General features: G+C 42.6%; 1 protein-coding gene across 1 annotated transcript in view; it reads left to right on the top strand.

Annotated features, from left to right (window-relative positions):
* The window catches only part of LOC120019822 (histone-lysine N-methyltransferase 2C-like), a 129,689-nt gene that overhangs the window by 50,477 nt on the left and 67,553 nt on the right, over positions 1-11,659 (top strand). The window contains exons 18-21 of the mRNA XM_038963235.1: positions 396-560; positions 658-764; positions 891-965; positions 2,087-2,299. Of these exons, the coding sequence (XP_038819163.1) occupies positions 396-560; positions 658-764; positions 891-965; positions 2,087-2,299 (560 nt within the window). The remainder of the gene's footprint in view (positions 1-395; positions 561-657; positions 765-890; positions 966-2,086; positions 2,300-11,659) is intronic.

Below are 11,659 nucleotides of genomic sequence, written 5' to 3'. Positions count from 1 at the left end.
TGTTTCATTATTTATTTGAGACTAAATTGATTTTATTGATGTATTATATTAAGTTAAAATAAGTGTTCATTGTTCATTCAGTATTGTTGTAATTGTCAAATTTTTACAAATATATATATATATATAAATCGGCCGATTTAATCGGCATCTGCCTTTTTTTGGACCTCCAATAATCGGTATCGGCGTTGAAAAATCAGAATCGTTGACCTCTAGTACCACCAACAACAACAACTTATTTGCCATCTCACACAAAAAAGCCTATCCCTTTTCTCCATGAATGACCTAGTTCATTATTTCTCAATGTACTGTACTTAATGTACATCCACCTAAATGTACTCAACTGTTCATTGACACCTGTCCTCACTCCTTCTCCCCTCCCCTGTTTCCTCCTGCAGGTGTGTGTCCTGTACCCAGTGTGGTGCCACCTCGCCAGGCCTGAGGTGTGAGTGGCAGAATAATTACACCCAGTGCGCCCCCTGTGGCAGCCTGGCGATGTGCCCCTTCTGTCTCCAGGACTACAGCGAGGGAGAGATCGTGGTGCAGTGCCGCCAATGCGACAGGTGGGCATTGCTACAGTACTAGCTAAGCCTGCCGTAACCTATATTTATTCTCTGTTATTTTGAATCATGGTAACCGAAACCCCTTCCTCTCCGATAGGTGGATACATAGTTCCTGCCAGGGTCTCCATTCAGAGGAGGATGTGGAGAAAGCAGCAGACAGCAGCTTTGACTGCACCATGTGCCGAGTCCACAAGGCCTCCAAGGGTAAGTAAGCACTACATACAGTATAGCCTTCTGAGTCCTTGCTACTGTATCGGACCCTCTCAGGTATCTCGTGTATTGCAGCCAATTACTCATTGGCTTTTGTGTGTGTGTTCACTGCATCCACAGCGCCTGTGTCCAAGGCCAGAGAGTCCATTGAACCGGCAGTTATGACGCAGATTCTCACAAAAGCTAAAGACATGGGTAAGAACAATAAGTCTGCTTTTGCTATTTATTTAATAAAACAAATATATACACTACTGTTCAAAAGTTTGGGGTCACTTAGAAATGTCCTTGTACACAGCGTTGTACGTGATCTTCAGTTTCTTGAGAATTTCTCGCCTTCATTTCTCAGAACAAGAGTAGATTGACGAGTTTCAGAAAAACGTTTTTTGTTTCTGGTCATTTTGAGCCTGTAATCAAACCCACAAATGCTGATGCTCCAGATACTCAACCAGTCTAAACAAGGCCATTTTTTTTGCTTCTTTAATCAGCACACAGTTTTCAGTTGTGCTAACATAATTGCAAAACGGTTTTCTAATGATCAATTAGCCTTTTAATATGATTAACTTGGATTAGCTAACAACGGTTGCTGATAATGGGCCTATGTACGCCTCTGTATGCCTTTCCAGCTACAATTGTCATTTACAACATTAACACTGTATTTCTGATCAATTTGATGTTATTTTAATGGACAAAAAAAAGTAGCTTTTTTTTCAAAAAGAAGGACCCTAAGTGACCCCAAACTTTTGAACGGTAGTGTATATTTGTTGTGGGTGTATCAACTTTAATATTGCAAATAGATAGTGGCTTCTATCAATGTAATTGTCTGCATTATTTACAATCCCCCATATATATTTTTTATAAATATATATTTTATATTTATTATTTTTATTATTTTTTATCTATATATATATATTCTCCCCCCCCCCCCTTTTATTATTTCCCCCTAATCCCACCACCCCTCCCCTAATTGGAGTAAACTAATGGACTACAACACTTAGGCTTCTACTTCCAGTTTATACATACTATATACATTTTACCGGCACAGTATATTTCAGTCCCACCCTTAAGCTCCCCTCAACCCCTCCCATCTATCGCTGAAGACCATCCAGTTTTGATTTCTATTTGCCATATGCTTTTAGTATTTGTTCTGTCTGGAGATCGAGACATTTCTTCTTCTCTGAGATGCTTTCTAGCTCTAACTTAATGAAACCTTGTTTTAATCCCATTGAACAGTACTATACATTCCACACATTCCAGTTAATCTAGGATGTTCAAACAGCACCATAACCTTGTGGAGTGTGTGTGTGTGTGTCTTTCAGACTTGGTCAGGACGTACACTCAGGATGGCGTGTGTCTTACGGAGTCAGGCTTGTGTCAGCTCAAGAGCCTGACGGCACCTGCGTCGCGGCGTAGGAAACCCAAGCCCAAGCTGAAGCTGAAGATCATCAACCAGAACAGTGTTGCAGTGCTGCAGGCCCCCCTGGACCTGCTGTCAGAACACTCCCGGGATGAGGACATGGAGGACCACAGAGGTGCCTGTCTTTAAATAAGAATGTGTTCTTAACCTCTCTGGGATATGTGGGACGCTTGCATCCCACTTGGCCAATAGCCAGGGAAAATGTAGAGCGCCAAATTAAATAAAAATGATATAAAATCAAACTTTCATTAAATCACACATATAAGATACCAAATTAAAGCTACATTCGTTGTGAATCCAGCCAACATGTCAGATTTCAAAAAGGCTTTTCGGCGAAAGCATAAGATGCTATTATCTGATGATAGCACAACAGTAAACAAAGAGAGTGTAGCCTATTTCAACCCTGCAGGCGCAACACAAAACGCAGAAATAAAATATAAATCATGCCTTTGACGAATTTCTTTTGTTGGCACTCCAATATGTCCCATAAACATCACAAATGGTCCTTTTGTTCGATTAATTCCGTCCATATATGTCCAAAATGTCAATTTATTTGGCGCGTTTGATCCAGAAAAAAACAGCTTCCAATTTGCGCAACGTCACTACAAAATATCTCAAAAATTACCTCTAAACTTTGCCAAAACATTTCAAACTACTTTTGTAATACAACCTAAGGTATTTGTAAACGTTAATAATTGATCAAATTGAAGACGGGTCTATCTGTTTTCAATACAGGAGGACAACAAACTAACGATACTTTTCTAGTCTTGCGCAACTCTCAAACAGTACACATAACGTTACACTGAATCCAGATGGCCGTTCTTCTTCATTGCACAAAGGAATAACCTCAACCTATTTCCAAAGACTGGTGAGATCCAGTGGAAGTGGTAGGAACTGCAAACAGGTTGATTAGAAATCTAGTATCCCAATGAAAACTCATTGAACAGACGGTGACCTAAAAAAAACATCTGAATGGCTAGTCCTCTGGGTTTTGCCTGCTACATAAGTTCTGTGATACTCACAGACATGATTCAAACAGTTTTAGAAACTTCAGAGTGTTTTCTATCCAAATCTACTAATGATATGCATATCTTATATTCTGGGGATGAGTAGAAGGAAGTTGAAATTGGGCACTCTATTTATCCAAAAGTGAAAATGCTGCCCCCTATCCTAGAGAAGTTAACGGACTTCCCTGCTTAAATATAGGTTAACTGACCTAAATACAACAAGCCTGTTAGAAAACACTATGGGATAGTTTCCCAGGACACAGATTAAGACCCTCTGAAACGGCAATTGTCCTTCACGTTCCTAAATTCCCATGGTGCTGACAGCAGACGGTTAGGTGGTGGAGTAGAGTTGTGGGGCTAAATTCCACAAATTGAAAAATCCACAATTTCAATTAGGCTAATCTCTTGAAGTTGACTGGCGTTGAAATGGGATTGACCCTGGGTGCTGTAGCTTGGGGGTAGAGGGTCTGTTAGTCCGTTCTGCAGACTGCACTGCCCCTTGGCTGTCTCCTTATCACCTCTCTCTGGCTCTCTCTCGGTCTCTCAATTAAATGTCAATTTTAAGAGCTTTAGTAGAATGGGAAACATTATGTTAACAGTAAATTGACAGTAAACATTACACTCACAAGTTCATATTATGTGCAAAAGTACAAAAGGGAAAATACAAAAATATAAATATGGGTTGTGTTTACAGTGCAGCTCAGTTTCCACCTCATTTTGTGGGCAGTGTGCACATAGCCTGTCTTCTCTTGAGAGCCAGGTCTGCCTACGGGGGCCTTTCTCAATAGCAAGGCTATGCTCACTGACTCTGTACGTATTCAAAGCTTTCCTTAAGTTTGTGTCAGTCACTGTGGTCAGGTATTCTGCCAGTGTGTACTCTCTGTTTAGGGCCAAATAGCATTCTAGTTTGCTCTTTTTTTTTGTTAATTCTTTCCAATGTTCAAGTAATTATCTTTTTGTTTTCTCATGAATTGGTTGGGTCTAATTGTGTTGCTTTCCTGGGGTGTGTTTGTGAACAGAGCCCCAGGACCAACTTGCTTAGGGGACTCTTCTCCAGGTTCATCTTTCTGTAGGTGATGGGTTTGTTATGGAAGGTTTGGGAATCGCTTCCTTTTAGGTGGTTATAGAATTTAACGTCTCTTTTCTGGATTTTGATAATTCGCGGGTATCGGCCTAATTCTGCTCTGTATGCATTATTTGGTGCTTTACATTATACACTGAGGATATCTTTGCAGAATTCTGCATGCAGTCTCTCAATTTGGTGTTATTATTTGTTGGTGAGCGGATCCCATACCTCACAACCATAAAGGGCAATGGGTTCTATAACTGATTCAAGTATTTTTAGCCAGATCCTAATTGGTATGTCGAATTTTATGTTTCTTTTAATGGCATAGAACGCTATTCTTGCCTTGTCTCTCAGATCGTACACAGCTTTGTGGAAGTTACCTGTGGCGCTGATGTTTAGGCCGAGATATGTGTAGTTTTTTGTGTGCTCTCGGGCAACGGTATCTAGATGGAATTTGTATTCGTGGTCCTAGCAACTGGACATTTTTTGGAACACCATTATTTTTTATCTAACTGAGATTTACTGTCTGTGCCCAGGTCTGACAGAATCTATGCAGAAGCTCTGGGTGCTGCTGTAGGCCCTCCTTGGTTGGGGACAGAAGCACCAGATCATCAACAAACAGACATTTGACTTCAGATTCTATTAGGGTGATGCAGACTGTTCTAGTGCCCTCGCCAATTCGTTGATATAGATGTTGAATAGGGTGGGGTTTAAGCTGCATCACTATATCACTCCCCCCGGCCCTGTAGAAAAATGTGTTTTTTGAAAATTTTACCCGCACACTTGTTGTTTGTGTGCATGGATTTTATAATGTTGGACGTTTTTCTCCCAACACCACTTTCCAACAATTCGTATAGCAGACACTCATGCCAAATTGAGTCTAAAGCTTTTTTGGAAATCAACAAAGCATGAGAAGACTTTGCCTTTGTTTTGGTTTGTTTGTTTGTCAATTAGGGTGTGCAGGGTGAATAATTGGTCTGTCGTACAGTAATTTGGTAAAAAGCCAATTTGACATTTGCTCAGTACATTGTTTTCACTGAGGAAATGTATGCGTCTGTTGTTAATGATAATGCAGAGGATTTTCCCAAGGTTGCTGTTGACGCATATCCCACGGTAGTTATTGGGGTCAAATTTGTCTCCACTTTTGTAGATTGGGGTGATCTTTCCTTGGTTCCAAATATTGGGGAAGATGCCAAAGCCAATGATGATATTAAAGAGTTTATGAAGTATAGCCAATTGGAATTTGTGGTCAGTATATTTTATAATTTCATGTAGGATACCATCAACACCACAGGTGTTTTTGGTTTGGAGGGTTTGTATTTTGTCCTGTAGTTCATTCAGTGTAATTGGAGAATCCAGTGGGTTCTGGTAGTTTTTAATAGTTTATTCTAAGATTTGTATTTGATCATGTATATGTTTTTGATGTTTGTTCTTTGTTATAGGGCCAAAAAGGTTGGAGAAGTGGTTTACCCATACATCTCCATTTTGGATAGATAACTCTTCGTGTTGTTGTTTAGTGTGCTCAATTTTCCCAGAAGTGGTTAGTCTATGGATTCTTCAATTACATTGAGCTGATTCCTGACGTGCTGTTCCTTCTTTTTTCCGTAGTGTATTTCTGTATTGTTTTAGTGATTCACCATAGTGAAGGCTCAGGTTTTCTGGGTCTCTGTTTTTTGTTGGATAGGCTTCTCCATTTTTTTTCTTAGGTTTTTGCATTCCTCATCAAAGCATTTGTCAATGTTGTTCATTTTCTTTGGGTTTTCTGATTGAAATGTTAATGGAAGCTGAGAGGTGAAATATACTGTTTACACCTTCACTCCTACAGTGGAAAGTTTTGTCCAGGAAGTTTTCTAAAAGGGATTGAATTTGTTGTTGTCTAATAGTTTATTGGTAGGTTTCCACACTACATTCCTTCCATCTATAATATTTCTTAATAATATTCAGTTCCTTTGGCTTTGATGCCTCATGATTGAGTATTGCTCTGTTCAAGTAGACTGTGATTTTGCTGTGGTCTGATAGGGGTGTCAGTGGGCTGACTGAACACTGAGAGACTGGGTTAAGGTCAGTGATAAAGTAGTCTACCGTACTACTGCCAAGGGATGAGCTATAGGTGTACCTACCATAGGAGTCCCCTTGAAGCCTACCATTGACTATGTACATACCCAGCGTGTGACAGAGCTGCAGGAGTTGTGACCTGTTTTATTTGGTTATGTTGTGCCTAGGGGGGCATATGGGGGATGGAATGCTGTCACCTCCAAGCAGGTGTTTGTCCCCCTGTGTGCTGAGTGTCAGGTTCTTGTCCAGTTCTGGCATATAGGTCGCCACAGACTAGTACATGTCCCTTGGCCTGGAAATGATTGATTTCCCCCTCCAGGATAGAGAAGCTGTCTTCATTAAAGTATGGGGATTCTAGTGGGGAGATATAGGTAGCACACAGGAGGACATTTTTCTCTGTTAAAATAATTTCCTTTTGAATTTCTTGCCAAATGTAAAATGCTCCTGTTTTGATTAATTGAATAGTGAGTTAGATCTACTCTATACCAAATTAGCATACGCCCCGAGTCCTTTCCCTGTTTCACACCTGGTAGTTTGGTGGATGGGACTACCAGCTCTGTGTAACCTAGAGGGCAACCAGTGGGTCTATCTCCTCTTTATGTTTCTTGTAGGATGTCTGTATTTTCGATTTCTTTTGAAGTATAGGTTCCTGCTCTTTAGGCCAAAGGCAGATGACCTCTGTCACTCTCTGTTTCTGTGTCGCTCTCTCTGTCTCTGTGTCGCTCTCTCTGTCTCTGTGTCGCTCTCTCTGTCTCTGTGTCGCTCTCTCTGTCTCTGTGTCGCTCTCTCTGTCTCTGTGTCGCTCTCTCTGTCTCTGTGTCGCTCTCTCTGTCTCTGTGTCGCTCTCTCTGTCTCTGTGTCGCTCTCTCTGTCTCTGTGTCGCTCTCTCTGTCTCTGTGTCGCTCTCTCTGTCTCTGTGTCGCTCTCTCTGTCTCTGTGTCGCTCTCTCTGTCTCTGTGTCGCTCTCTCTGTCTCTGTGTCGCTCTCTCTGTCTCTGTGTCGCTCTCTCTGTCTCTGTGTCGCTCTCTCTGTCTCTGTGTCGCTCTCTCTGTCTCTGTGTCGCGCTCTCTGTGTCGCGCTCTCTGTGTCGCGCTCTCTGTGTCGCGCTCTCTGTGTCGCGCTCTCTGTGTCGCGCTCTCTGTGTCGCGCTCTCTGTGTCGCGCTCTCTGTGTCGCGCTCTCTGTGTCGCGCTCTCTGTGTCGCGCTCTCTGTGTCGCGCTCTCTGTGTCGCGCTCTCTGTCTCTCAATTCAATGTAGCAATGTACATATTGTCAAAGCTTACTTTGGATATTTGCAATATGAAAATAAGAATCAAAATTGTCAACGGGACAACAGTAACAACAATAACCAAGGGTCAAAATAACCATACATTGAACAATTTATTTATTGTTATTTTTTATTTTTTTCACCTTTATTTAACCATGTAGGTTCTCATTCGTTCTCATTTACAACTGCGACCTGGCCAAGATAAAGCAAAGCAGTGCGACACAAACAACAACACAGTTACACATGGAATAAACAAGCGAACAGTAAATAACACAATTGAAAAAAAAGAAAGTCTATATACAGTGTGTGCAAATGGCGTGAGGAGGTAAGGCAATAAATAGGCCATAGTAGTGGAGTAATTACAATTTAGCAAATTAACACTGGAGTGATAGATGAGCAGAGGATGATGTGCAAGTAGGAATACTGGTGTGCAAAAGAGCAGAAAAGTAAATAAAACATTATGGGGATGAGGTAGGTAGATTGGATGGGCTATTTACAGATGGGCTGTAGATAGCTGATGTTTAAAGTTAGTGAGGGAAATATAAGTCTCATGCTTCAGCGATATAAAATACAATTCTATTCGTTCCAGTCATTGGCAGCAGAGAACTGGAAGGAAAGGCAGCCAAACGAGGTGTTGGCTTTGGGGATGACCAGTGAGATATACCTGCTGGAGCGCGTGCTACGGGTGGGTGTTGTTATCGTGACCAGTGAGCTGAGATAAGGCGGAGCTTTACCTAGCATAGACTTATAGATGACCTGGAGCCAGTGGGTCTGGCGACGCATATGTAGCGAGGGCCAGCCGACTAGAGCATACAGGTCGCGGTGGTGGGTGGTATAAGGGGCTTTGGTGACAATAAGGATGGCACTGTGATAGACTGCATCCAATTTGCTGAGTAGAGTATTGGAAGCTATTTTGTAGATGACATCGCCGAAGTCGAAGATCGGTAGGATAGTCAGTTTTACGAGGGTGTGTTTGGAGGCGTGAGTGAAGGAGGCTTTGTTGCGAAATAGAAAGCCGATTTTGGATTGGAGATGTTTAATATGAGTCTGGAAGGAGAGTTTACAGTCTAGCCAGACACCTAGGTATTTGTAGTTGTCCACATATTCTAAGTCTGAACCGTCCAGAGCAGTGATGCTATTCGGGCGGGCGGGTGCGGGCAGCGAACGGTTGAAAAGCATGCATTCGGTTTTACTAGCATTTAAGAGCAGTTGGAGACCACGGAAGGAGTGTTGTATGGCATTGAAGCTCGTTTGGAGGTTAGTTAACACAGTGTCCAAATAAGGGCCAGATGTATACAGAATGGTGTTGTCTGTGTAGAGGTGGATCAGGGAATCACCCGCAGCAAGAGCGACATCGTTGATATATACAGAGAAACGAGTCTGCCCGAGAATTGAACCCTGTGGTACACCCATAGAGACTGCCAGAGGTCCGGACCACAGGCCCTCCGATTTGACGCACTGAACTCTATCTGAGAAGTAGTTGGTGAACCAGACGAGGCAGTCATTTGAGAAACCAAGGCTGTTGAGTCTGCCGATAATACAGTGATTTACAAGAGTCGAAAGCCTTGGCCAGGTTGATGAATACGGCTGCACAGTACTGTCTTTTATCGATGGCGGTTATGATATCGTTTAGTGTCACCCTCCCTAGGAGAGGGGGTGACCTTGATAATTTATTGTTAAAATGAGAAGGTGCCTGGATCTTTAACTTAAAGACCCTTGCTCCCTTCAGTCTCAACGTAGACTTTGATCTGAAGCCATTCTTGTGATTATTGTGACTTTGCCATTGTAATTGTTTGTAAGCTTGTGTAGTCTAAAATGAATCTATGATCGTATGCTATCCATTTGTTTTTTGTATGCTGTTCTTTGTATGCCATTTTAATATTTGAGAATTAACCAATGATATTAGGCCACTCTTGGCCATGATTACAGACATGTAATCTGTGTGTCTTTTGACACTATATAAACGAGTCATCCCGCAGTGTTTGTGTTTATACCCTGATGAAGACAGCTTGGCTGTCGAAACGTTGGATATTACATTTTTGCATCTGAGCTCCTAGAGTGTGCGGCTCTCCTTTATTTTCAAATGATATCGTTTAGTACCTTGAGTGTTGCTGGGATGCACCCATGACCAGCTCGGAAACCGGATTGCACAGCGGAGAAGGTACGGTGGGATTCGAAATGGTCAGTGATGTGTTTATTAAGTCATGGCAGGATGGATATAGGTCTATAACAGTTTGGGTCTAGAGTGTCACCCCCTTTGAAGAGGGGGATGACCGCGGCAGCTTTACAATCTTTAGGGATCTCGGACGATACGAGAGGTTGAACAGACTGGTAATAGGGGTTGCAACAATGGTGGTGGATAATTTTAGAAAGAGAGGGTCCAGATTGTCTAGCCCAGCTGATTTGTACGGGTCCAGGTTTTGCAGCTCTTCCAGAACATCTGCTATCAGGATTTGGGTGAAGGAGAAGCTGGGGAGGCTTGGGGAAGTGTCTGCTGTGGGTGCGGAGCTGTTGGCCGGGGTTGGGGTAGCCAGGAGGAAGGCATGGCCAGCCATAGAGAAATGCTTATTGAAATTCTCGATTATCATGGATTTATCGGTGGTGACCGTGTTACCTAGCCACAGTGCAGTGGGCAGCTGGGAGGAGGTGCTCTTATGCTCCATGGACTTTACAGTGTCCCAAAACTTTTTGGAGTTAGAGCTACAGGATGCAAATTTCTGAATGAAAATGCTAGTCTTTGCTTTACTGACTGCGTGTATTGGTTCCTGACTTACCTGAAAAGTTGCACATCGCGGGGACTATTCGATGCTAGTGCAGTCCGCCACAGAATGTTTTTGTGTTGGTCGAGGGCAGTCAGGTCTGGAGTGAACCAAGGGCTATATCTGTTCTTAGTTCTACATTTTTTGAAAGGGGCATGCTTATTTAAGATGGTTAGGAAATTACTTTTAAAGAACGATCAGGCATCCTCGGCTGACGGGATGAGGTCAATATCCTTCCAGGATACCTGGGCCAGGTCGATTAGAAAGGCCTGCTCGCAGAAGTGTTTTAGGGAGCGTTTGACAGTGATGAGGGGTGGTCGTTTGACCGCGGACCCATAGAGGATGCAGGCAATGAGGCAGTGATCGCTGAGATCCTGATTGAAAACAGCAGAGGTGTATTTGGAGGGCAAGTTGGTCAGGATAATATCTATGAGGGTGCCCATGTTTACGGATTTAGGGTTGTCTCCTGGTGGGTTCCTTGATAATTTGTGTGAGCTTGAGGGCATCTATCTTAGATTGTAGGACTGCCGGGGTGTTAAGCATATCCCAGTTTAGGTCACCTAACAGAATGAACTCTGAAGATAGATGGGGGGGGGGGGGGCAATCAAGCGGATCCGTATCACATTGGGTGAGGCGGGTTACCGGAAGGTATATTTAATTTTAAAATGGAAATGAGATTGAAAATAAATTGAAATATATACAAAAATACAAAAAGTACACGAGAGAACGACAAACCACGTCTGCACTGCCATCTTGGTTCAGGAAAAAGAAAACAATAACAATAAGCATACAGTAGAGGACATGTGCAGGTTGATTGGACTGTCAGACACTGTCCCTCATCTTATGGCAGGCAGCAATGTAGTGCGCTGCCAACCCACAGCTCTCTGCGTCCTCCCCCAACAGGACGGGTAGCCTACTCTCATCAGAGAGGTCTTTGAAACCTTGAATAAGCGTTTCAAATTTGGAGAAATGACACTAATTATTTATATTTTTTACATTTTGTCAGGAAATGCAGCTCTGTCTCAGGTTGCACAGCCTTTCCTCTACAGGGAGCCAGGTTTTCCTGTGTCTACCCATCTCAATGGCAAGGCTGGTGATGATATGAGAGGGGGTCACTGTATTTTAGATGTTTCCAAAACTTAATTGCTCTTTTTTGAGTTTTATTATTAGTGGATATTGGCCTAATTCTGCCTGGCATGCATTGTTTTTAGATTTCCTCTGGACATGTAGGATAATCTTACAGATCTCTGCATGCAGGGTTTCAATGGGGTCTTTGTCCCATTTGATTAAATCTTGTTTTGCAAGTGGACCCCACACCTCGC

This window comes from Salvelinus namaycush, chromosome 25 (genome assembly GCF_016432855.1).
Source record: "Salvelinus namaycush isolate Seneca chromosome 25, SaNama_1.0, whole genome shotgun sequence".
Classification (NCBI taxonomy): domain Eukaryota; kingdom Metazoa; phylum Chordata; class Actinopteri; order Salmoniformes; family Salmonidae; genus Salvelinus; species Salvelinus namaycush.
Note: the sequence above shows the minus strand (reverse complement) of the source record. Positions and strands in the feature narration are given on the sequence as shown.